Source organism: Hypanus sabinus, chromosome 3 (assembly GCF_030144855.1).
Source record: "Hypanus sabinus isolate sHypSab1 chromosome 3, sHypSab1.hap1, whole genome shotgun sequence".
Lineage (NCBI taxonomy): Eukaryota > Metazoa > Chordata > Chondrichthyes > Myliobatiformes > Dasyatidae > Hypanus > Hypanus sabinus.
This window is the reverse complement of record NC_082708.1, coordinates 69755242-69783112: the sequence shown is the minus strand read 5'-3', so window position 1 is coordinate 69783112 and position 27871 is coordinate 69755242. Positions and strand designations below refer to the sequence as shown.

The 27871-nt window shown below is 44.3% G+C and overlaps 1 protein-coding gene across 1 annotated transcript in view; it reads right to left on the bottom strand.

Annotated features, from left to right (window-relative positions):
- fat3a (FAT atypical cadherin 3a) overlaps positions 1-27871 on the bottom strand; it is a 570475-nt gene that overhangs the window by 16680 nt on the left and 525924 nt on the right. The window contains exons 24-27 of the mRNA XM_059964604.1: positions 17868-18330; positions 10221-10374; positions 7567-8219; positions 3310-3420 (exon numbers count right to left, since the gene is read on the bottom strand). Of these exons, the coding sequence (XP_059820587.1) occupies positions 3310-3420; positions 7567-8219; positions 10221-10374; positions 17868-18330 (1381 nt within the window). The remainder of the gene's footprint in view (positions 1-3309; positions 3421-7566; positions 8220-10220; positions 10375-17867; positions 18331-27871) is intronic.

The window sequence follows — 27871 nt, the reverse complement described above, 5'->3', positions numbered from 1 at the left end:
GAATACATGTAGGATGCACTGAAGCTTGGTATAGCCTTCACAAAAGCTTTGTAAGGAAGGTTCACATGTCTTGACCCTGCCACCACAGAACACTGAAGGGCTGGGCTTTGAGTTACAGCCTTCCAAATTCTTTGTGGCTCACTCTTTGAAGAGGAAACCTAAGTGGCATTCATGTATTGTGTAAGTGTTTTGAATTGATGGTATAATGAAAGCAACAGTAAATGTATACTGATTTTGTTTGCTGAGTATACTGTAAAGAGTAATTTTGAAATTAAAAAAGTTGGTAAAGAACACTCCTTAGATATTGTGGTTTACGAATGGCTTATAGAAAAAAAACTATTGTTACTGTAGTTAATTTAACTTGTTTAATTTAATTTAATTTGTTCATTTAACTGCAAGAATCAATGTAATAGGAAGAAATTATGAAATTTTTTTATCTCATGCATTTGTTTTTTCCTGAGTTATAAATATCATAATAATTTAAATGTTTTCATGAAGTAAAGAAACAATACAGTCTGTAAAGTGCCACCTTGTGACAATGTTGTAATAAGCAGAGATGGCTCTGCTGCCCACAGAATACAAATTCAGCATAAAAATGGTCTGCAAATCCAAAAATGATTCACCATTTCCAAGAAGTGGTGCAAAGCAGTTTAAACTGTTCATTATTTCTTGCTAGCTAGCCTTACTAGGTCTTCACACAAAAATATCATCAAAGATGCCCTCACCCGCATCTCCTCCACCTCCCGCACTTCAGCCCTTAACACATCCTCCCGTCACCACAACAGGGACCGTGTTCCCCTTGTCCTCACCTACCACACCACCAGCCTCCGGATCCAACACATTACCCTCCTCAACTGCCGCCATCTTCAACAGGACCCCACCACCCTGCACATCTTTCCCTCCCTACCCCTCTCAGCTTTTCGCAGGGATCATTCCCTCCACGACTACCTGGTCCACAGAACTCCCACCCGGCACTTATCCCTGTAAGCGCAAATGCTACACCTGTCCCCACACCTCCCCCCTTACCACCATTCCGGGCCCCAGACAGTCCTTCCAGGTGAGGCAATACTTGGGGGACCGCTTTGTTGAGCACCTCCGCTCCGTCCGTCACAATAGACAGGGCCTCCCGGTTGCCACCCACATGAACTCTGCCTCTCATTTCCATCTAGATATGTCCGTACATGGCCTCCTCTACTGCCATGATGAGGCCAAACTCAGGTTGGAGGAGCAACACCTCATCTACCATCTGGGTAGCCTCCAGCCTGGCGGTATGAACATTGAATTCTCCAATTTCTGGTAATTTCCTCCCCCTCCCCCTATCCTAGGTCCCTCTCTGCCTCTCTCCCCTTTCAACTTTCTGCTACAGTTCTTTCATGCTTATCTCCTCCCCCCTTTATCCTTCCTCTGATTGGTTCTCCACCTGGTGCCTTGAGCCTTTCCCCCTCTCCTATTTCTATTACTGGGCTTCGGACCTCTCTCCCCCCCACCCCCCCATTCCTGATGAAGGGTCTTGGCCCGAAACATCAGCTACTCTTTTCTCATAGATGCTGGCCTGACCTGCTGAGTTCTTCCAGTGTCGTCAATGTAACCCCCTGGGTCGCCTCAGGCTCGCTCAGCTCGTTCTCGTCTAGGGGGAGCAGCCTTCGGCCCCGCCAAACTGGGTAATCAGCTGGTGTGGATGCTGTGTGATGTCCCCGCCTCGCCCAAAAACAGACAGTACACCATATGCGATTAAATGAGTACAATTTATAAAGGTTACTATAACTAAGTGATTAATAATGATACAGTATATATGAAGAGAAAATTAAAGAAAAGGCGCCAAACTTATCAAAGTCCAAACCACTTCGTGCACAGCCGTTGGAGCTCAATTACTGAAGTCTTCTGGCCACCATTCGATCCCCTCCGAACTCCTCGACTCGCAGCTCAGGACCCTCCGAGCTCCTCGACTCTCCAAACAGCTCAGGACCCTCCGAGTGGTCAACCAAGCACATCTAGCTTCATTCCCCCCCCCCCTCGGAGAATCTCCCGGCCTCGGACCCCCCTTTGGGGTCCGATCCAAGCCCAGCTTAGAGCATTGCGTCCTCTCTCTCGACCCCCTCGCGCCGATCTGCCCAAAAGCCCGTCAACTAAAGCTTACAGACTCAGAAGAAAGAACATTAATCCCCATTTGGTTTACAAAGGAATACCATTCTCGTTATCAGTAAATTAGCATTCCTGCTAGTTAACAAAAAAGAAGAAACCCTCTTCACACGTATGTACTCTTACTAGGTCTTGTAATGTCAGCACCAAAGTAATAAAACTTGTCTTCTATCTGAAGCAACCAAAAAGCCCTCAAAATATGAAATAGAAGGTGGCTTGCATCCACCTTCCATGCACAGACAGGAATAGATATTTCTGGCCTTGCCTGAGATGCCCATGTTGAAGAGCGATAAAAATATAAATGAAGCACTTACGACCAATCTTCCTCCATCATATCCATACTATGTTTTAATACAAGGTAAATACTGTATGTCTTAAATTTAAATAATATTATATTATAGCTCTGTCTTAAGCTTAATGTTGGGTAAAGAAACCTTGCAACTGATCAAAGAATTAAGTGCATTTCCACCAAGAGTAATTCTGTCTCCCAAGCTACCCATTTGCCCTATGTTCAGTCTAATTCCATCACCTTTATATCTGATATCAGCACCCATCCCATTATCCAAACAACTCACGCTCATCTCCATCTCCTTACTACCCCTTTCCAACCCTCCACCCTGATATCCAAAGACTAGATATGGTCTGGAGCAACAGACCTACCAGACTGAGAGTCCGTTGCCCACTCAGTCTGACTGGAGGTAGCAGGAGAAAGGAATACTGTCAATGTCAGCTCTTTTGTTGAATTTGTCAGCAACCTGGTCATTATGTTCTCAACGTTGCTAAATCTCCACCTCCCCCTACTCAGAGATTTCACCCTGCCTCAGAGTTATCCTGGAACCTCTAGAAGAGGCTATGCAAACTATTATTAGAGAAGTGAAACTGCATCCCATTTCCTATCACTGGCATGTCTTACCTCGGTGAGTTCAATTATTTTCAAACAATTAATCAATCATTAAAATGCACTAGGCTGGAAAAATGAGTATATATCATGAGTTCATTACACTTTTATCTGGCCAGCAATTATAAGAAGTCATAACTCCTCAATATGTAATTTGCAGAAGGAACAGAAATCATAAAAAACATTTTATTTTCTGTCAAACCTTAGAGGTAAAAAACACAGATAAGAAGTGGGAATTAAAATAAATGAAGAAGGTTGTAAACCTGTCCTACCATTATCGTCGCATGAATCAGACTGGAAGGAATTGAGGGATTGGACTTCGGAACTGCTGCCTTTTGTACTCGCCGTGAAGCCTGCAGCATCCTCAACAATGTCGGTCTTTCCTACAGCAAGAAGATAAACGGAGTTAGCAAAGCTCATTCATTCTTTCTGCTATACTCTGCAGTTCTGACACCGAATAGCAAATGGGTCACATTTTACTTGTAAGTGTTTTATTAAATACTATCATTGTTGCAATATACAAATGCAAATTTATTCAGCAGAATATCAAACACAGCTTATTTCCCAACAGAATAAAGAAATGCAAATGCTGGGAATCTGCACATTAAACAGAAATACACTGGAAACAACCAACAGGTCAGGCAGCATCCATTGAGGGAGAAATCACAGAGTTAATATTTTCAGCATCTTTTAGGGTTATATCAACACGTACAAACAAGCTGGAGGAACTCAGCAGGTCGGGCAGCATCCGTTGAAATGAGCAGTCAATGTTTTGGGCTGAGACCCTTTGTCAGGACTGAAGAAGGAGGGGGCAGGGGCTCTATAAAGAATATGTGGGGAGGGGGAAGGTGCAGATGAAAAACCAATCAGAGGAAAGATCAAGGGATGGCGGAGGGGAAGCGGGGGGGGGGATAGGCAGGAGATGTGAAGAAGGAATGTAAGGGGAAAGCACTATGGGTAATAGAAGGCAGAATCATGAGAGAGGTGATAGGCAGCTAGAAGAGGAGGTAAAGTGAAAGTGGGATGGGAGAAGGGAGAGGGAGGGAATTACCAGAAGCTGGAGAATTCGATGTTCATTCCAAGGGGCTGGAGACTACCCACAGTATATGAGGTGTTGCTCCACCAACCTGGGTTTGGCCTCATTATGATAGTAGAGGAGGCCACGTATGGACTTATCCGAATAGGAATGTGAAGGAGAGTTGAAGTGGGTGGCAACCGGGAGATCCTGTCTTTTGTGGCTGACGGAGTGGAGGTGCTCGACGAAGCGGCCCCCCAATCTGCGTCAGGTCTCGCTGATGTAGAGGTGATTGCACCGGGACCACAGGATCTAATAGATTACCCCCACAGACTCACAAGTGAAGTGTTGCCTCACCTGGAAGGACTGTTTGGGGCCCTAAATGGTGGTAAGAGAGAAGGTGTAGGGAAAGACGAGATACGACGCAGATCGGGGGCCGCTTCGTCGAGCACCTCCACTCCGTCCACCACGACAGACAGGATCTCCTGGTTGCCACCCACTTCAACTCTCCTTCACATTCCTATTCGGATAAGTCCATACGTGGCCTCCTCTACTATCATGATGAGGCCAAACCCAGGTTGGTGGAGCAACACCTCATATACCGTCTGGGTAGTCTCCAGCCCCTTGGAATGGACATTGAATTCTCCAACTTCCGGTAATTCCCTCCCTCTCCCTTCCCCTATCACACTCTATTCTGCCTCCTCTTCTAGCAGCCTATCACCTCTCTCATGATTCTGCCTTCTTGTACTACACATAGTGCTTTCCCCTTACATTCCTTCTTCACCTCTCCTGCCTACCCCCTCCTTGCTTCCCCTCCCTAACCCCTTGATCTTTTCTCTGATTGGTTTTTCACCTGGCACCTTCCCCCCCCCCCCACCTTCCTTGTAGGGCCCCTGCCTCCTCTTTCTTCAGTCCTGACGAAGGGTCTCGGCCTGAAACGTTGACTGCTCATTTCAACGGATGCTGCCCGACCTGCTGAGTTCCTCCAGCTTGTTTGTACATGTTGATTTGACCACAGCATCTGCAGTGTACTTTGTGTTTTCTTTTAGGGTTATGATGTCCTAATCTATGGAAGTATATGGGGAGAGAAAGGAAGGGGATGCTAACAGGGTAAGATTTACTGTTGACTTTTGATGCTCTAAACCAGGGGTTCCCAACCTGGGGCCATGGACCCCTCGGTGAATGGTAGGGATCCTTGGCATAAAAAAGGTTGGAAGCCCTGCTCCAAACTAGTAAAGTAGAGCAATAAGGCAATGGGTTACTGCTTTGTGGAATTCGAATGGTGCTTTTTCATTTTTTAAAAGTATTACTCAAAGTCAGCCTTCTTTTATTCACTAAGGAAATATGATAGAATGTTCCCAATGTTTTGGCCTAATTGGACTGTTCAATCTCTACATAAGAATATCTTCTACTGTAAAATCTTCCTTTTTTTAATATTTAGACATACAGCACAGTATTTTACAAGAGATACAAACTGAACCTTGGAAGCAAAGACATATGAATTACCAAATTCATTGAAAGGACTGTCCTTTTATAATTGAAGATAAAATGGAAGGTAGCAACAACCGGGGAAAATAATGACTTTTCTTTACTCAGAATATCCAGATGAAGAGAATTGTAACTCTGAGAATGAATATTCACATAGATTTAGCCAAAGAAAAAATGTTTCCGTACTACCGATTACTGTTCCACAGAAGCTACTGTTTGGAAAATAGATGAGATTTGTGCATCATGGTTTTCACCTGGGTGTACCAAATCAAATGGCTGTTGGTTACAATCTCTCATCATCTGCAGAGCAGGTGGAACAGTAGGGAATAGGAATAGCCCTTAGAGGGAAGCAGTCAGAGAAGGAGAAGAACCAAAGGGAATGAGTGAGGAACATTCCTAATTGGGAAAGACTAGAACATTGGACGACTCAGTATTTTCCACAATTATATGCAAGTTAATATTAAATTGTAAATATCTGGACATGAGTAGCATCAGGAAAAACAAGAACTCCAGACCAAGTATGAACGCTGTGATTGAAGGCTGCTAACAGAGCAGATCCCAGGATCAGAATACCTCTCTCTACCAACAAGAAAGTATCAATGAACCCAAAACTCAGAAAGCAGAAGAAAGGAATCTATTTACATCTCGCTGATTGAATTTCAGATTTAGGTACGATCAGAAGCGAGAATGAAAGGATGCCTAACTGCAGGAAATATAACTAGTCCTGGGATTTTTGACTTAACAGGTACATGGGATATGCAATATATACTTAGAGAAGAAAGACACTTGTAATTAAAATCTAGGTTCATTAATTTGTTCTAAATAAAGAAACTTAATTAGAGGTATTTTCTAATAATAATTATAATAACTTATCATAGAGCTTTTTCATACAAATGATTTAGTTCAAAGTGCTTTACAATGGGATAAAGTGCACACCTGAAAACAAAGAGTCATCAGTTAAAAACAAAGCTACATAAATAAGTTTTGAGCTGGCATTTGAAAGTGTCAACTGAGTCTGCATCCCCTATAGCTTTAAGGTATTGAGTTCAACAGTTTAATAAGTTTAAGTTCATAAGAAAATCCTGGGTAAAAAGCATTTTTAAAAGTAGGTTTTGTACCATACTGTACAGAATCAAAGACATATTTATTAAAGAAAAATAATTACATGTGACAAGAGTAAAGTAAGTGATAAAATAACAGGGTCAAGGAGTTATACTGTTTGTGATGGTTAAGGAGTTCAATAGTTAAGGAATCAAGTTACTAAAATTACTATCAAGGGATGTTTAATTAAATTTTCGTGTAGGAAATTGCATTTTAACATATTGTATAAATGTATAATGCCAAAATATGTAAATATTATAGAGACAGGTTGAAAAATCATATACAAAGTGTCAGATTCTTAATAATATTTGACTCATAAGTTACAGAGTTCCACATTTGAGTCTCCAATCCTATCATCAGTTATAGTTGTAAAAGCTAACATTTACAGAAAAATGTAAGCATTATCATACTAAGCCCTTAATAAACATTTGTATTCTAAGCATACTATTTCAAGAAAGATCTTGACTTGCAGTTTGTCTAACTATAATTTAAAACATTTCCCTTTTCAGCATACTGTGCATACTTAAAGTTATATTTAACATACCTGATTAAATAGAAGTTATTCAATTAACAAAATAGCATCCTATTTGTAGTTTCAAAGTATCCACACTCATGGATAAATATCCTTGGGTGAAAAATGACAATCCAATTGACTAGCAAACTTCACCTTAAAAAGATCACCTTGAGAAAGAGAGCAGACCTTAAACTCATTTGACCCTTGTTGAATGCTACACAGAACAAATGACAGTAGAATTACAGAGCTGTGTAATTCATTCGCTTCATGCTTCTAAGTGAAACGTGGAAGTGAGCTCTGAGGTTAGGAGAGATACAAAGGAAAGGAAACACAAGGAGAAATAGCGACAAAACTATAAGACAAGCAGGAAATCTTATCTTCTATAAACAAGGACAAAATAGCATTCATTACCATCTCTCTCTGTATCCCACGTGTTCTTTCTCAACGAATCACAGTCAGAGACAGATCGAGTAACTGATGGGAGATTTGGGGCGACACTGCACACAACAACACCTCTACGTGTAGTCAGCAGTCGAGGAGAATCAGGGTGGAAAGTACTCATTTCCTGGTGTTCTATCCCCATTCCATCCATTTTGTCTAAATTGTTCCTCGAGTTACTATGGAAATATGGGGTATAAGCCATAGGTCTGACTGGCACTTGAGGAGGACCACCAGTTTCTTGATAAATCTTACGGCTATCACCATTATTCCTAATAACTTTGAACTGCATGCCATTAGGCTTATTAAGTAGTGCTGCCGTCGCAGGGTCCTGTACGAGGGTAACATTGTTTCGTGCATGCTTCTTGAAGACTTTCTTGCGGAAAATTGCAAAAAGTATCACCAGTAACATTAGAACTAATAACACAATGGTTATTCCAATGAGTTCCTCCTTTCCGATATAGGGATGTCCAGGTTGTATGTTGGGCACGACCATTGGCCTAAGATCACAGTAGAAGCCTATGAATCCTGAAGTACAGTTGCACTGAAATGAGCCCAATGTATTTAAGCATGTTCCTCCATTTTGACACTCCTCTCTTTCACATTCATCAATGTCTTCTTCACACCTGTAGGAAAAGGAACAACTTTCATTCAGGCGGCAAAAGCTATTTTATTTGTTACACTGAGACAATGCATTTATTAGAGATTCTTTTATTTAGGTTCATTTCCATTGATAGGCTTAGAATTTGTTGCTTCAAAACTTGAAAAAAAACATGTACTAAATTTTTAATTAACACAATAATAATGTTACAGCTAGCTTGTTCAATGCTGCAGAACATTCCTAATTTTTTTTGTTATTTGGAGATGGATAAAATTAAATAACTTTTCACTGATTTCTCATAAATTGATTTAGTGAAAAACCTGCTCGGTAATACCAACTTGAACTAAGTGTACCATAAACCAACTTAACAATCAGCCAATCCATTGGTCTCAATATTCAAGCTTATGCCATGATATATTCTGAATATTTTTGCAAGCTTCTCTATTTTTTTAATGATCAATTAATTACTACACTGACCTGGTTTTTCCAGCCTCCTTCACTGCCAGGAAGTGGTTAAATACAAACTAAAGGAACAGCACTTCATATTGTGGATAGTCCAAACCTGACAGCATGAACATTGAATTCACCAATTCTAGGTTAACGTGCTCACCCTCTTTTCTCTCCTTCTGCTCCACCCAGTTTCTTCTACATACACTGATACCGTATCAATCTGTTACTTTCCACTCTCACCCATCACCCACACACTCTCAACACTATTCTTCCCATATGCTCTCTTCACCTCCCTTATGTGTCCCTGCTTCACCTTCCTTTTCAATCAGATACATCATCCGCAGCCTTTTGTTGCCTCCACATACACTGCCTTGAAAAACTTTTTCCAAGGTTCTGTATCACTTCCCACTCTTCCCTCCTCTATCAGCCTATCACCTATTGTCATCTCGATCCACCATCACTTGCCTGCTCTTGCTTTGCTCCTTACCCTCATCTCTTTTGTTATGAATGTACCACAGCTCTGAGGGGCCGAAAGGGCGGGAGCAGCCCCCTCCTTCCGGAGAATCGCAAGAGCACTATTAATTCGGGTCTCGGACCCAGGAAAATGAGAGACAATGTAATGGTTTTGGCCATTGCTCTTAGAGACACCTGTGCTGAGGGCATGACCCTGCTACGTGACAGCTACCATGGATATGGACACCCTCGGGCAATGTGGGGGTGGGGATTGCATCACCCTACTTTGATGGACATCTACAACTCTGCAAGTCAAGCTAAAAGGGGACTGCAGAAGGCGGTACCCCAGAGAGACGCACCAGAAGGACTCGATCGCTCAGCGCTCCCGTGATAGCTGGATGCCAGTCAAAAGCCACGTGCGCTCCGTAACTTCTCTGCCTGGGGAGCGGGTGGCTGATGATGCCGAGAAGGACTTCGAACTAATAACAGGAAAACAACGCTCCCCTGATTCAACAGAGTTGCTTCGTCAAAGACCCGGGCAAGTTTTGTCGTTTCTCCTCAATCTCTCTAAAACACGTGAAACCCAGCGATTCCCCAAAAAGACTGAAGCCTGCAGACTCCTGAGTGACTTTTATATTTCCAAAGGACAATATATTATCCCCTAGACAACAGTCGAGATTATTTCTTAATGATGATTATTGCTATACCCGCGCTTTAGATTGAGTTTGGCCGATGTATATGTTCTGAATGTTTGGTTTAACCTTAATTTTGTGCCCCCTTTATGAATAAAACATTCGAAAATAGTGCCATCAGACTCCAACGGACCTCTCTATCTTTGCTGGTGAGTTATCCAGTTACGGGATACATAACACTTTAAACTGGCTTCATCTGATCAGAAAGGTAGATGACTGTCCATTCCCCTCCACAGTTGCTGCCTGACCCACTGAGCTCTTCTAACAGTTAGATTTTTTAAAAATTTCTAATTAACAGCGACTGACCTTCATCTGTTGTCAGATACTTCAAAACTAAATTGTACCTCAAACTCAGAGCTCGGGCAACAAAGCAGAATGAAATGTTGGGTACAGTATTAAACAGTAAGGAAGTAAATTGTATACAAACTCACATCAGACCAACAAACCCTTCCATGCAGCTGCAGATAAAATCATTGCCAATTGGATTGCAGGAGCCCCCATTCTGACAGGGGTTTGGGTAACAAACCGTGACTTCTGTTTCACATCGATTCCCTGTAAACTGTGATAGGCAGTTGCACTGATAACCTGTTTAAGTAGAAAAGCATGAATTTCAGTATATTATGCCTGATACATTACAATGTGAGCCTGGCAGACTCTTTGTCTCAGGACATAGAAACAAATTGTAGATATTCATGAAACTGGACCATTGGCTTTGCCCTCATGTCAGATTCTTGTCTCATTTTCTTCCCCTCAGTTAAGAATGTGTCATTTATCTGACCTCTTCAACCAATTCCTCTGTTCACATTCCTGAAGCTGACAATAAATATTTGAGGAGACTGGAGAATACAGTGATTCTGAATGTTTTGCTTATTCTGATAAACTATCCTTTACTTGGCAACATTGCAGTGGTTCTGAGTTCAGATTGTAGAAAAAGATTAGGTCAAAACAATTTCTACTTCACCATCAGAGCCCAATATGCTGTAAAAGTTGCCTATCACCTCTTACCAAGAGCCAAACATCATCAACAATAACCACTGATCCACACCCTAACCTGCCCCCACCCACCCCCACAAGCTAAAAACAAAGATAAACTCATTAAGGACAGAGGAGCCACCAATGCCTTTCTCTTATCAATACGCACAGTGTATAGTGGACAGAATCCACACTGAACATGATCCCTGTAAATCTGTGAGCAGATCGTCCTGTTGGGATCTTACCCATAATAGAAGACCTCACACCTATTGTGACCATCTTTAAGAAGGGAGACAATCCTGATTGTGTTAGTCACAGAAAGTTCTCACTACTGCATGCCACAGGAAAAATCTGCCTTCTCACAGTCTGGATTCCTTCTATTCAGAGACACAATCTTCACTGTTCAGCAACTCCAAGATAAATGCATTGTGCAACACCAGTCACTATAAGTGACATTTCAACTTCATTAAAACCTTTAACTCCATCAATTGGGAAGGACTGCAAATCATGCATCTGAAATTCAGCTACTGATGCACCATCAATAACTCACACTGAGACGTAGGCGAGATATCGGCTTTTATTGACTGGAAGAAGGAACCAGGAGTGAGTGTCTATCATACAAGGTCCTGGAGACTGAGGCCGATCTTCAGGCCGCAGGTCTCCTTTATACAGGGGCCTGTGGGAGGAGCCACAGGAGCAGTCAGCAGGGGCGTGTCCCGACAGGCACATAGTTCACCACATTCACCCCCCCTTCGTTTGAAAAAGTCCTCATGTAGCGAAGGTTCTTACAAGTCAAGCCGATCAGGCGGTCGAATCTGTCGCTGCGATCTACGTAGCACCGGCTGTGACCGCATAGGTGCCGGCAACATTGGCGATTGCACAGGGGACGGGGGTTGCGCGTGTTCTTGCCCACTAGGCGCCGGTGATCCCTCATGCATGTGCGAGGCGCCTGGTATAAATGCGTACGAAACGCCCGGTATACAAGTGTCGTGAGGAGTCTGTGTAGGGCCTGGTGAGTACGGTGTCACCTCTGGTGCAGGGTTCACAGTTACCGGAGAGCCTTCAGGGTAGTGGTCTGCTGCACCTGCGGGTGCCAGGTCGCGGATGGAGACCGTGTCCTCCCGCCCATCAGGTAAGACCACGTAAGCATACTGGGGGTTCGCATGGAGAAGGTGAACCCTCTCCACCAGCGGGGAGTATTTATTGCTCCTCACATGTTTCCGGAGCAGCACTGGCCCCGGGGACGTCAGCCAAACTGGTAGGGTGGTCCCAGTGACAGACTTCCTGGGAAAAGAGAATAGGCATTCGTGAGGGGTGGCATTGGTGGACGTACATAACAGAGAGCGGATAGAGTGCAGTGCCTCAGGGAGGACCTCCTGCCATCGAGAGACCGGCAACCCTTTGGACTTAAGGGCTAAAAGTGTGGCCTTCCACACTGTGGCATTCTCCCGCTCTACCTGGCCATTACCCCGGGGATTATAACTCGTGGTCCGACTGGTAGCAATGCCCCTAGCTAGCAAGTACTGGCGCAGCTCCTCACTCATAAAGGAGGACCCTCTATCACTGTGGATATAGCAGGGATACCCGAACAGAGTGAAGAGCTGGCGCAGGGCTTTTATGACGGACATGGCAGTGGTGTCGGGGCAGGGGATGGCAAAGGGGAACCGTGAGAACTCGTCAATAACACTGAGAAAATAGACATTGCGGTCAGTGGAGGGAAGGGGGCCCTTAAAGTCAACACTCAGGCGTTCAAAAGGGCGGGTGGCCTTGACAAGTTGTGCCGTGTCAGGACAGTAGAAGTGCGGTTTGCACTCGGCACAAATTTGGCAGTCCCTGGTCATCGTCCTGATGTCCTCCAGGGAGTACGGCAGGTTCCGAGCTTTCACAAAATGGTAAAATCGGGTGACCCCCGGATGGCAAAGTTGTGCATGAAGGGCGTACAGCTGGTCGAGCTGTGTGCTAGCACATGTTCCCCGGGATAGGGCATCAGGGGGCTCATTGAGTCTGCCAGGCCGGTACAGGATATCATAGGTGTAGGTGGAGAGTTCTATCCTCCACCGCAAAATCTTATCATTTTTGATCTTGCCCCGCTGTTGGTTGCTGAACAGGAACGCAACCGAGCGCTGGTCAGTCAGCACAGTGAATCTTTTGCCAGCAAGATAGTGCCTCCAGTGCCTAACAGCCTCCACTATGGCCTGGGCTTCTTTCTCCACCGCGGAGTGCTGAATTTCAGAGCCTTGGAGGGTGCGAGAAAAGAATGCTACCGGTCTGCCTTCCTGATTAAGGGTAGCAGCCAGAGCGAAATCGGAGGCATCACACTCCACTTGGAAGGGAGCGGTCTCGTCCACTGCATGCATCGTAGCTTTGGCAATATCCGCTTTAATGCAGTTGAAGGCCGCGCAGGCCTCAGCAGAGAGGGGAAACGAGGTAGACTTGACCAGGGGGCGAGCCTTGTCTGCGTAATGGGGGACCCATTGGGCGTAATAGGAAAAAAACCCCAGGCACCGTCTGAGGGCCTTGAGAGTGGTGGGAAGAGGGAGCTCTAACAGGGGGCGCATACGTTCGGGATCAGGCCCAATAACCCCGTTTTCCACGACATACCCAAGTATAGCAAGGCGGGTGGTACCAAAAACACACTTGTCCCTGTTATAAGTAAGGTTCAGAGCTGCGGCCACTTGGAGAAACCGTTGGAGGTTGGCGTCGTGATCTGGCCTGTCATGACCACAGATGGTGATGTTATCCAGATAGGGAAATGTGGCCTGCAGTTGGTACTGGTCCACCATCCGGTCCATTTCCCTCTGGAAGACAGAGACACCATTCGTGACACCGAAAGGGACGCGCAGGAAGTGATAGAGCCGGCCGCCCGCCTCGAAGGCGGTGTAGGGGCGGTCCTCTGGGCAGATGGGGAGCTGGTGATAAGCGGATTTCAGATCTATTGTCGAGTACACCTTATACTGAGCAATCTGGTTGACCATATCCGCGATGCGGGGTAGGGGGTATGCGTCAAGCTGCGTAAACCTATTGATGGTTTGACTATAGTCCACCACCATCCTATTTTTCTGCCCAGTCCGAACAACAACCACCTGGGCCCTCCAAGGGCTTGTGCTCGGCTCAATGATCCCCTCCCTGAGCAGCCGCTGCACCTCCGACTGAATGAAGGCCCGGTCCCCCGCGCTGTACTTCCTGCTTTTGGTTGCCACAGGTTTACAGTCGGGGGTCAGGTTGGCGAACAGCGGTGGGGGAGGGATCTTGAGAGTGGAGAGGCTGCAAGTGTCGGTAGCGCAGCTGTTGGCCTGGTTCTGGATGGGATGTGTGTGTCCGTGTGTGTGTGTGGTCAGTAGCGGGGTATGTGAAGAAGTCCCACAAAACTGAGGATTCTTGACAGTGAGTGGTGGGAGGGGCCCGTCGTATACCATAGTCACACTTTCGAGATGGCTGTGGAAGTCCAGCCCCAATAGCACAGGTGCACACAGATTAGGCATGACCAGCAGTTCAAAGTCCCGATATTCTGTGCCTTGCACCACCAAAGTCGCTACACAACCCGCCCGGATGTCTGCGGACTGCGACCCAGAGGCCAAATGGAACCTCCGACTGACCGGCCGCGTAGCAAGTCCGCAGCGTTGCACTGTGTCCGGGTGAATAAAACTCCCAGTGCTGCCCGTGTCAAACAGGCATCCAGTCCAATGCCCCTCCACCTGGATGTCCATCATGGATCTTGCAAGCTGGTGTGGGGCGCTTTGGTCGAGAGTCACAGTGGCCAGAGTTGGATCGCCGTCGGGGTACCCGGTCAGCATCGGAGGGTCGGGGGCGGGGCATGCTGACGCCGACAAAGATGGCCGCCCACATCCGGGGTACCCGGTCAGCATCCGAGGATCGGGGGCGGGGCGTGCTGACGTCGACAAAGATGGCCGCCCACATCCCGGCACGCAAGATGGCGGCCCCCACGTTTCACCCGCAGCGCTGCACTCCGCTTGAGGTTGAGACTTACAGACCTTGGCGAAGTGGCCCCGCTTTCCGCAGCTGGAGCAGGTCGCTTCTCGCGCTGGACAGCGTTGTCGAGGATGTTTCTTTTGGCCACAGAAATAACAAAGCACGAGTTTCTTACGGGCCACAGCCGTGGTCTGGGTCGGGGAGCTCGTGGAATGGCGACTGGCGGCGGCGTTGGCGAATTCGCTCCCGGGAGCCGGCGGTGGCGGGGTCTGAGGCGTCCACGAAACCGGCGGGGAATCGCGCGACTGGACAGCGTCGGCGTTATGCCACGCAGCTTCTAGAGCGTTGGCCTTCTCTATCGCCGAGCTTAAGGTAAGATCCGAGTTCTCCAGCAGCCGCTGGCGCATGTACACTGACCTCAGTCCCGTCACAAAGGCGTCTCGCACCAGCAGCTCCGCATGCTGTTCTGCCGTGAGCGTCTTGCAGTCGCAAGGTCGGACGAGTGTCTGTAGTGCTCGGAGAAACTCAGCGCACGATTCGCCAGGCCTCTGTTGCCGGGTAGCTAAGCGATGTCTTGCGTAGACGGTGTTCACCGGCCGCAGGTACTGTCGTTTGAGGGCGTCCAGTGCCCCTTCGTAGGTCGGCAGGTCCCGGATAAAGGAGTAAACTTTGGAGGAGACCCTCGAGAGTAGGATTCTGTGCATAACGGCGGGTTCAGTCGCACGAAGCTCCGCCAAGTACGATTGGAAGCATGCAAGCCAGTGTTCAAAAGCGAGAGCCGCGTCAGGGTCTTGAGGGTCCAAATCCAACCGGTCCGGACGCAAAACGGGTTCCATGTTTTAAAACTTCCAGTCAATAAAATTGATGCACCATCAATAACTCACACTGAGACGTAGGCGAGATATCGGCTTTTATTGACTGGAAGAAGGAACCAGGAGTGAGTGTCTATCATACAAGGTCCTGGAGACTGAGGCCGATCTTCAGGCCGCAGGTCTCCTTTATACAGGGGCCTGTGGGAGGAGCCACAGGAGCAGTCAGCAGGGGCGTGTCCCGACAGGCACATAGTTCACCACAGCTACCTGCAGATATTCCTCTCCTCTTACATTTGCTCCATGCTGCCACACAACGCACAATACAAACCAAGAAGTCAGTAATAGTAAATCACTATGAAGACCAGCATCATATCATAGCAACACTTCCCTTGCTGTGTCATTGTACTTCACCTCCAATAACCCCTTCATAGGAGAGTTGCTTTTCTTCAGAACTAACAGGAAATTGAACCAAGGCCCTTTGGTTGAATGTCAATATGCAGATGATGCTTGCATTTGCGTATGCTCCCGATGCAAAGCTCTAACAGCATCAACTCACGTGCTAAAACAATTAGGACGATCGCCTCACTTTCAATATCTGTAAGAACAATGTCCACAACCAACCTGCCTCAGCTACGCTACCTTGTGCACCGACAATCAAGATTCATGATGAGATCATGGAAAATGTTGCTCATGACTTAGGAGTCACTTATTGGTGCTGGAATTCACCAATGCCTTCAGTAAGAAAAGGGCTCATGATCAAGACTTTAGATCTGTTACAAAACTTGTGATCTACAAAGGGGCAGTGATCACTGTCCTCATAAATGTTCTGATGCCTAGATTACTTACAATAAGCATCTTAGGCACTGGACAAATACCACACAGCTCCAAATTCACTGGAACAGTAAGCAAGCCAATGGCAATGTGCTGTCCTGGACTGACATCCTTAGTGATGTAATACTCATTTGGTTACATTGGGCAGGCCCTGGTCTTCACATACCCGACATCAAACTCTTGAAAAGGACACTCTACCCAAAAGGAAAACAAAGAAAAAGATTCAAGAGTGAGCTTAAAGCTTTATTTTCTTGTTCTTTGGTAACCGGTCAGTCACTTGCTCCTCCTCACTGGAGTGCAGCTCATTTCCACATCTGCAAAAAATGTAGCTGAGTTGTTCTGGCAAATTATCAAACTGAGTCACGAGGAGCTGGGTTTGAGACATTAATTGGCTGCCTCCAAATGTTCCTGCCTCATGATCAGAACACACCTGGCCAACTCTGCATTGCTGTTTAGCTTAATTAATGATGTAGCCAGCTCTGGCACATGCAGATGCTTTACAAAGCAGCAGCACTCAGTCTGCGGGAGTAATCCTGTGCTGTATGCCACTTTAATTCTCAATCCCTCTCCATTCTGTGGTCTTTTCTACTGCCATAGTGAAGCCTAATATAAACTTGAAGTACATTTCATCTTCCACCAACTCACTTTGCAACCTACTGAAAAGAGCATTAATTTTTAAAATTCAGGTAAGCTTACTCTCCTGTTATTCCCTATTATCCTGCTAAAGTCAAAGTGCTTCCAGCATTTTTAAGTATCCCCTTCCCCATAATCTGATAATGAGAGGGGTGCTGACTTTGTTCAGAGACATTTGAATTCTGTATAATAACTCAAAATGTCAACAAGTCCTTCCCCTTCTCCCCTCAGATTCTGCTTGCTTCACTGAGTCCTCTGGCAGTTTGTTGCTCTCTAGTATGTCACCCTAAACTTAGACCATGTTCGACTGTGACCTGTGTCACAAGATGCACAAATTCTCTTCTTTCTTTCATACACAAACACAAACCACAGATCTAAATAGCCAGATAGTGGGAGAGTAAAACTTAATTTTTTGAACGTTATGTGACATGAAATGCTTTCATATAAAGAAACAAAAGCAAAGTGATACTTACAAATGTAATTCTTCCTATTCATTTGACCACGATTTTAGCATGGATAACACACTTCACATCATAAATAAACAATAAAATAACATGACTTTTACTGAAAACAAATCTGAACTATTATACTTTTGCCATTTTCATGTGTAGTGTAATTATTTAATTTGCATTTCATGAAATCAGTGGAATTACTACTGTAATACATTATCCTGCTGAATATAACACATGGCTCTGCTGGTCTCCAGCTCTCTAAATTGCCCATTAATTTTGCACTTATTTATTATGGATGATTTATTAGCACACAGAGAACTGGTATCTGATAAAAAGTACTTGGACTGGTAATTAGATACTTCTAAAGATGTCAATATTTGAGACATTCAAATACATTATTAGATTATTCAGTGACAGAAGGAACTTTAACTGCAATATTAAAACTTACCACCAGATGGTAGGCTAACACAACTCCCTCCATTCTGGCACGGCCCTCTGGCACAGGTGTCAGGATACAAGACACATCCGAGCTTTAATTCTGTCAATTCTGCCACTTCAGCAAAGTGGCTGCGTTTGTTTTGCAGTGGCAACTCATTGTCATTAAGGACAACCGAGTCTAGGCATCCCTGAAATCCACCCAAGACTTGAGTCTTTTTCTGGCTTGACAAGCTACGAGCAGCTGGCACCTGGGCACCAAAGTAGATGGAGCTGTCGATACTGAGGAAGTGAAAGTGGAAAGGAGCTCTCCGACGCTCTACGTAGCTGTCATCCAGTGCAAGGCTCGTGAAATTCTTGTTGAGATCCAGAAAGACAGTGTGCCAATTCCCATCATTAACTGCTCTGCCAGAAATGCCTATAATGCCAGGCCCATTGCCGCAGTCCAACTGGAACCAGAGTTTTCCATCCACAATCTTGGGAGATAATAAAGGAGAAAAAGAGTTAACATCTTCAGGGGAAAAAAATCAGTACAGTATGGGAGGGGGTGGGAATCAAAACATCCGTATTGTAAGAAACAATATTCAAAATATTGTCACCACTGGGTCAAAGTGGATTTAACTTCCATTTTAAAAGATATCTGAAGAGTGGAAGACACCTGTGTTTGAGCTCCTTTGATGAGGAGTCGGATATTGCAGACCTTCTACCACTGAATATTGCATTGGTCTTGATTAAGTGCAAAAGAGGGAAAGCGAGGTAGTGTTAATGGGTTAATTCATGGACTGTGCAGAAATCTGATGGCAGAGAAGAACCTCACTCCCCCCTCCAACTTGCAACTACCCACCACTGCAACACTTCCCTGACTCAGTTCTCACCTTCAGCTAACTACCTCTCTCAACTTACATTGGTTCAGTTATTACTATTTCATTATCGATTCAGAAGGTTAAGTGAATCCTCTCAGCAGGACTGAGTATGTAATCCAGGCAGCTGTCTCAGTGCTGTACTAAAGAGCTGCCAATTTTTACTGCCCTCTTTTAGGTAAGACATTCAACCTAATCATTTGTTCAGGTGGTGTAAAAGCTCACAGAGCTAACTTCATGATCTTCCTTTATCTTGATCATTAGTCAGCACAGGAACAACACCAAGAGGTATTTCCTCTATTTCCAGCCTGCATGGTCCTGAAATAGTTGCCATCTTTTCCAGTACGTCATTAGCAGCTTCCCCTCCATGAATTCTGTCTACACTTTTCGCCACCTTGGTAAATCAGCCAGTATTAATCAAAGACTCCATCCACTCTCTTCTCACCCCTCCCATCAGGCAGGAGATCTAAAAGTCTGAAAGCACCTTCCACCAGTCTCAAGAATATCCCATTGTTACAAGACAACTAAATGGTTCTCTAGCACAATAAGGTAGATGCTGGACCTCACAATCTACCTCGTTCTGACCTTGCATCTTATTATTATTATACATTTTCTCTGTAACATTGATTCTGCACTCCAATATTATTTTACCTTGTTCTATCTCAATGCTTTGTTGCAATGAATTGATCTGTACCAATGGTATGCAGGACAAGTTTCTCCACTGCTCCACCGTACCACAGGACATCTGACAATAATAATACTAAACCAGACCTAACTATTATAGAGCCACACCGATTCTTTGATTATTCAGTAGCCACCTGCATTAATTCCATTTCCCCACATTCAGCTTTAGGCCTTCTCTGCCATAGCATTTCAAGTGCTCTTCTAAATACTTGAATAGAAGAAGAGAACTTGCCTGCAAGGGGGTGGCAAGGTAGTGTAGTAATTAGTGCAGAGATTTACACCAGCTGTGAGATTGGGGTTCAATTCCCCCCACTGCCTATAAGGAGTTTGTACGTTCTCTCCGTGACCGTGTGCTTTGGTTACCTCTCACATTCCATAGATGTACAGGTGAGTGTCAGTGAGTTGTGGGCATGCTACGCTGGTGTCAGAAGTATGAGAACACTTACAGGCTGCCCAGCACAGTCCTCGTTGATTTGATTTGACGCAAACAACACATTTGACTACACATTTCAAAGTACATGTGACAAATAAAGCTGCTCTTTCTTCTTTCGGCAACATCTCTTCAGGCACATATAAAGTATTTAATCATCCTAAATAAGTGAGAAACTCAATATAATGCAACTATTTCCTTCTCATTCTGTAGGATGAGTAGTGGACTCAGCTCAATCCTTCCCCACCATCCAGGCTACCATTGGCAGGGAGGTACAGAAGCATGAAATCCTGTGCTATGATCACCTTCACTACAAGGGAGTTTGGTCTTTTTGTGTTCTTTCTTGTATAATCTTTACATAATATGCTTAATTTATTTTTTTCTTGTGAATGCTATGCACCAGATGCTATGTTCCTGTGGTTCTGATGCAAGTTAAGTTTTTCACTGCAGCCATGCATAAATGTACTTGTGCAGATGACAATTAATCCCACTTTGAATTTGCATCTGTTTCAGTTCAGAAATCTGGTACACAGACAAGATTTTGGTAAATTATTATGCAGGACTTCACGTTGGAGCAAATTACAAGCTAATTTATTCCAGCAAATCAAGTTCTTCCAGAATGTCCAAATGAAGGAGGGCTTGCATTTTATGTCTTAAATACAAATTTAGAGGGATGGAGATATGTGAAAATCTGGGAGAGGGAGTTTGTGCGTGGATGACCAGGCAGGTTTGTAAAGAACCATTTTGATAGTTAGGATCTAAACCTTCTGCAAGTATACTGTTTGAAGTTAGGCTGATTTATATAAAGAACAGTGCAGCTCTGACTGGCGCATTCTGGCCAGCCTTGTACATCATTTAGGAATGCATATGAACCTTTGACACATTTAGAGCAGTGGAGCATCAAAATGGTTCAAGGTGTAATTACATGCATGTGGGTTGTCTGGAAAAGGCTCATGTTGTTCTCAGCAGAGCACTGAAAGATGAGAAAATCTACTATAGATGTCTAAGTATGAATTAGTTAGATGTGGGGTGCATGACATCCAGCCTGGTGGAAGGGTCACTCCATTCTGTACTCACCAACCACTCAATCTTGCTTCTGTGCTTGCTTGGCTGCTGACCACACTAACTCTGCTGGAATTGACTTGTTAGTCCAACACCTCGGTCTTAAGCTGTAGCTTCTCTAGCCCTAAGATGAAGTTGGGGCTTGATATCTCTCACTTCGCCCTCCGGCCTACCCAACAGAGGAGTACATGGTCATCTGTACATTGGACCTGGAAGCCCACCTGAAGCCTCTGCCTCCAAACCCTTGAGCTCACTGTGAGTCACACTCTGAACATGGAACTTGCCCTTTACAAAGAACAAGAGCAAAGAGCAATTCTGCTAACTGCAAAAAGATGAAGCAATTTCAAAATGCCACACTTAGATTTACACTCAGCTTTTTGTGAACCTCAGAATCTGCAGAATGGAAAGACTGAAAAGGACTAACCTTCGAAACGATGATCCAATACAGTCCAAATATTTCAATTAATTAGCTACAATGATTACTATTAATTAGCTACAATAATTGTTTCAGTAATATGAATTAATATTCAAAGAATAGGGAAACAATGGGAAAGCTGGCAATGAGAATGTAAGAAAATAAGAGAAAGAAGAGGAATAGACAAAGCAGTCTCTTAATCAGCCTTTCCATTCAGTACATACGTGGCTTGTCTGATCTTGGCACCGTTCCTCATCCCTCCCTGTTCCCTGTAAACCTCGTCTCTTTTATAGTCCAAATATCTATCAATCTCAGTCTTAAACATTTTCCAATAACTCTACAGCTCTCTGGAATAGAAAAATTCCAATAATTTCAGCATCTGCAGATGTTCTCTTGTTTGTTAATAATTCCTAATTCTGGGGAAATTAATTCATCCTCATCTCCATGTTAAAAGGACAACCCACCATTCGGTATTTGCCCACCAAAGAAAACATGCTCTTGGCATAACAGGATTGATACATATTTGGACTCACACCCGTTTCAATAAGAAATTCTCATTCTTCTGAATAAGTATAGGCCCAACCTTCTCAACCTTTCCTCATTAGACAATCCCTTCATTTCAAAAATCTACCTAGGATTAACTCCTCCATCCTAAGAACTGCCTGCATGAAATAGAGAGGCCAAAAATGTGTAGGCCTCACTTATCCCCTGTATAATTGTATCAAATGTTCTGGACTCTCCTTCTCTATTCTCCTTGCAACACCCACTGTGTCTTCCTAATTATTTGCTGCTGAGAATAGGTCAAATTTGAAAAGTATTTAAGTATGTCAATAATGTCCAATTATAACATATGAATAATTACACATTTACTTCCCGGTTTTTCCTCTTAATTGCACAAGAGGAGGCTTTGCACCATCTTAAATGAACACACAAAGCCATGGAAACAGGTATAAGTATAATGTTTAGTCAGGTATATAAATAGAAAAGATTTACAGAGATATGAGCGTAACACAGGCAGCTTGGATGGGCATCTGAACGGCATGAATTTGTTGGTCTGTTTCTGTGCTGTAAGATGAAACTAGAAGGAGTAGGCCACCAGTCCCCTCAAACCTGCCCCAACATTCAATATCATCATAGCTAAGTTGGCCTCCTCTCTGCTTCTATGGTGGTTCCCCATAACCCTCAATTCCTCTATCTTTCAAACGTTTTTCTCTCCCCACTTTAAATACAGTGTATCTGATTGTCCGACCTTCACAGCCCTCAGGGCAGAGAATTCCTGGTATTCATTAACATCTGAAAGATATACGTTTTAATGCCTCAGTTTGAAGTGACCAGCCCTTAATTTGTTCCAATATCTCGTTGTTTGTGAAGACATCTCAGTGTCTATCCTGCCAAGCCCACTTAGGACCTAGGGCGGGGGTTGGCAACCCGCGGCTCCGGAGCCACATGTGGCTCTTTTACGTCTGTGCTGCGGCTCCCTGTTGCTTTGGGAAATAATTGGTCAGTATTTAATTAAAATGTATTTTATGTTAGGTTGTTAGTTTTTGAAATGTAATTCTAAATTTGAAGATTATGGTGATCTTATACAATCTAAATAAGACGTTGTGGCGACCCATTTCCTGACACATCCGAACCGGCTCACAATTAGCCAACGTTCAGGCTAAGGGAGATAGCCTACGGGGGTTTGTGAGTACGTGTCTTTTGCAGCATCCGCGCCCATGGGGGGCGGGTTGAGAGAGGCTTAAAAGCAAGGCTGTTTAGTTCGAATAAAGCTATCTTTGACTGCAGTTTACTGACTGCGTGTAGCACACCGCTACAACGTGTTTTTATCGCTGGCTGTCCAGAGGGGAGGTGCTGAAACGCTTTGTCGCGTGTCTGGAAGAAGTGAAAACTTTTCTGGGCAGCAAAGGGCTCACGTTTCCTGAGCTGGAACAGCCAGAGTGGCTGGAAAAGCTACACTTCATGGTAGACATGACAGCGCACCTGAACACGCTGAACACAGCTCTTCAGGGGTAAGGACGTACAGCCCTGCACATGTTGGAGGATGTTTTGGCATTCGAGCGCAAGTTGACAGTGCTTGCCAGAGATTTACAGAAAGGCACATTGTCTCACTTCCCCAATTTGAGAGAGTTCAAACAAGGTCACGACATGATAAATTCGGAGTATTTACATTCTGCAATCATCGCAATGCAAACATCGTTTGGGAAACGCTTCTGTGAGTACAGAGAGGAAAAAAACACATTATCCTTCCCGGTCACTCCCCTAAGCATCGATCCATCCCTACTGAATACGACTGCATTGTCAGGTGTGAGTCAACCTGACCAAGTATGATAAATATTTTAATTGCCTATTATTTTACGTATATTCATATGTTTTCATTGTTCAGTGAAATAGTCCTTTTATTTTTCAGGTTGACAGCTGGCTGACGTTATTTTTGGTTTGCTGCTGGCGGCAAATTTAAGTTTGGCGTTTTTCATAAATACAAGAAGGACTCAAATAGACGTTGAGTATTTTACTTAAAAGTAACCTTCAACCCAACGTCTTTTTTTCGGAGTTCAAAATGTTTTTGTTGCATGCAGAAATGTAATTTCATTTTCTCTGCAGGAGTTCATCAATTTCATAAATGCAACACATTATAGTTTGTTTATACATAGCATAAAGGCAAAACAAAATGTTGTATGCAGTGTTATTTCATTTTAAATGTCAAATGGGTTTTGCGGCTCCCAGTGTTTTCTTTTCTGTGGGAAACGGGTCCAAGTGGCTCTTTCAGTGGTAAAGGTTACTGACCCCTGACCTAGGGTCACCACTCATTCATCTAAACTCCAAGAAATAGTTATCCAACCTGTCTTGAGAGAACAAACCTTCCCTCTATGAAATTACTCTGGTGAATCATAATTGCTTCCAGTGCTATTATATCCTTTGTTAGGTACAGGGACCAAAACTATGTGCAGATTTCCAACACCCCTATAAAAGTAACAGAATCTTTTTTTAAACATGTCATTTGCCATCTTAATCAGACATTGCACCTGCTTGCTAAATCTTTTGTGACTCATACACTAGAACCTGAATTCCTCTGAACTTCATTAGTTTACAGTCTCAAGTTGACCATTAAAAGGGTCATACTAAGAAAGGATACTGATGAGGTACTCTCTGAAAAGAAATTGCATAATGTGAAGCAGTTTCAGTCGTGCTCATGTTTGTTCTCAGGCATCATTGATGGGGCTCCTCACAGGTGTGCCAATTTATCTGTGGTATGAAGAACTTGGGGGCGCACAACTAATTCAGCATGGAAGTAAATTGACAGATGTGGGAGAACTGGCTCACATAATGACTAATTAATTGATTCTTAATTTTCAGAGTGTGATATAAAGGGCACTCTATGCCCATAGGAGCTCAGGTTCCTGCTCATTCTTGTCAATACCTTGACAAATAATTCCTTTCTAATGCTGGCCCGACCTTTTTAATCTTTCTCTTAAGGCTCTAGTCTCCTGGCGGTCTGGAAACTAAAAATTAAAGCAAATAGTGATTCAGTAGCACTTAGCACTGCTTAGTCAGCAGCTTGAGAAGGGATATGGTGTTAATCGAGGAAGGTGCAGGTGTTTCTGACCACCTGAAGTGTCATTCTGAGGCTGGAGAACCATTACTCTGCAAGAAGTCAAGGAAGTCGAGCCTCTGAAGATCCTATTGCCTGTAAATTTGCACTTAACTCAGTGTCCCTGTTGCTCATCTCCCTGTCGTTTACTCGTCTATGGCTTTTCGCTCTATTATTCACGAGCAGCCCCACCACAGGGTTCACCTACTAAGGTAGATTATGGTTTTCTTCCTTGTGTGAAGTCCAATTCAGCCATTGTTTCCTCCATTCTCTTTTTCCTTGCTATAAACTTCATTTTAATCCATCTGCAATCACAAGAACTCTCATCAAACTGCTCACCAGAGTGAGCTAATGAAGCAGCTGTGTATAATGAGAACAGCTTGGAGAAATGAAAATGGATTTCTTGCCAAATGCCATTTGACTCTCTGCATAAGTGATGCTCGGTCTCAGTTAGTTTCACTGCCACATTTCTCCAAATCCAAGGAACCCCGCAGTATGAGGAGAATTGGAGCTGCAGTCAAATTCGGAAATATGCCCATACATTCACATGTTGTAATGACTGATTTCACCTCTTGAGTTATTCAGTTCGACTTCAATACCACTCTGTTGAATTGTGTGCTGATGGCCTGGTTTTGGGTTTTCGATGTTCACATTTTGACACACCAACCAGAACTTTGTTGGGAGTTAAAATAACTCCAATATATTGACCCTGTCTGGCCAGCACTTAACATCAACTAACGTCTCCACAAAGTGAAACATCTGGTATCATCTTATTGAGCTTTTCACTCCAAAGGGCATAACTTCCAGACAGGATCAATTACACAATGATAATCTCTGAAAATATAACTTTAATCTCTTCTTCACACAAAGCTCATTTTTATTGAAACATCTATTCAGCTCCCTGTGCTGCATCCCTTCATCTCCCGGATCTCGCTGCCCCTGAAACCATATCCTTGTATTTTCTGAAAATGATTAACTGTGAATAGAAAAAGTTGTCCTAGTTCCAGTTCAAATCGGTCCAGCACTAATTCTAACATCGCCCAATCTTTTTTGATTTTGAGAGACAGAGAGGAGGGAGTGAATGTGAGAGGGAGAAGAGGGAGTGAGTGTGAGTGAGAGAGGTGTGAGGGGAAAGAAGAGAGTGAGAGAAAGGTGTGTGGTGGGGAGAAGAGAGAGGCAGAGAAGGGGAGGGGAGAGGGAAGAGGTGCAGAGGGGAGGGGGGGAGGGGAAGGAGAGAGGGGGAGAGGGGGAGGGGAGGGAGTGGAGGGTGAATACTCAAACTGATTATTCCAGGTGAGTCCGTGCAATCTGTGCAGCATTATATCACAACTTCACTTTTCAATTCCAATTAAAAGTTAATTTCAGGGAAGGTTAGGACATTATTCCCTGAAGCTTAGGAGTACGAGGAGAGATTTAATACAGATATACAACATTACAAAATATAAGTCTGCCCGCTGGTCTAAAATAGGAATTGCTGGAAACACTCAGAAAATTAGGTAGCATCTATAGGAAGAGAAGCAGAGCTCACATTTCATGTCCAAAGTGGAGATGCACAGTAAAGAATGCCCAAAATTGTCATAGCAGGCATGGTCAGAGTGGACAGAGTGAGAGTGGTGATCTAGAGTTTTGGAGTGGACAGAGTCAGAGTGGTGATCTAGAGTTTTGGAGTGGACAGAGTCAGAGTGGTGATCTAGAGTTTTGGAGTGGACAGAGTGAGAGTGGTGATCTAGAGTTTCGGAGTGGACAGAGTCAGAGAGGTGATCTAGAGTTTTGGAGTGGACAGAGTCAGAGTGGTGATCTAGAGTTTTGGAGTGGACAGAGTCAGAGTGGTGATCTAGAGTTTTGGAGTGGACGGAGTCAGAGTGGTGATCTAGAGTTTTGGAGTGGACAGAGTCAGAGAGGTGATCTAGAGTTTTGGAGTGGTCAGAGTCAGAGTGGTGATCTAGAGTTTTGGAGTGGACAGAGTGAGAGTGGTGATCTAGAGTTTTGGAGTGGACAGAGTCAGAGTGGTGATCTAGAGTTTTGGAGTGGACAGAGTCAGAGTGGTGATCTAGAGTTTTGGAGTGGACAGAGTGAGAGTGGTGATCTAGAGTTTTGGAGTGGACAGAGTGAGAGTGGTGATCTAGAGTTTTGGAGTGGACGGAGTCAGAGTGGTGATCTAGAGTTTTGGAGTGGACAGAGTCAGAGTGGTGATCTAGAGTTTTGGAATGGACAGAGTGAGAGTGGTGATCTAGAGTTTTGGAGTGGACAGAGTCAGAGTGGTGATCTAGAGTTTTGGAGTGGACAGAGTCAGAGTGGTGATCTAGAGTTTTGGAGTGGACAGAGTCAGAGAGGTGATCTAGAGTTTTGGATTGGACAGAGTCAGAGTGGTGATCTAGAGTTTTGGAATGGACAGAGTGAGAGTGGTGATCTAGAGTTTTGGAGTGGACAGAGTCAGAGTGGTGATCTAGAGTTTTGGAGTGGACAGAGTCAGAGTGGTGATCTAGAGTTTTGGAGTGGACAGAGTCAGAGAGGTGATCTAGAGTTTTGGATTGGACAGAGTCAGAGTGGTGATCTAGTGTCTTGGAGTGGACAGAGTCAGAGTGGTGATCTAGAGTTTTGGAGTGGACCAAGTCAGAGTGGTGATCTAGAGGCTTTAGCTCTTCAAGGCTTCAGTGAGGAGAGACTTCAGGCAGAGAAAGAAAAGAAAGAGTAGTTATAGTTAAAATCTTGTTTCCTTCCCTTATTTATAACTGCTAAGCTAGGACTGTAGAAATGACAAGCAGATGGTTGAATGCTGCTCTTTTGGGATGTGGGAAGGCAGAGAGACCACTACAACTGTGAGGTGCATGCAGCCGCAGCTTCTAACAAATCTCATTGCGGAGTTGGAGCTGGAACTGGATGAACTCTGGATCAGTCAGGATGATGACAGGGTGAGAGATTGGACACATAGAGAGGTAGTTACATGGGTGACAGTCAGGGAGGGGAAAAGAGT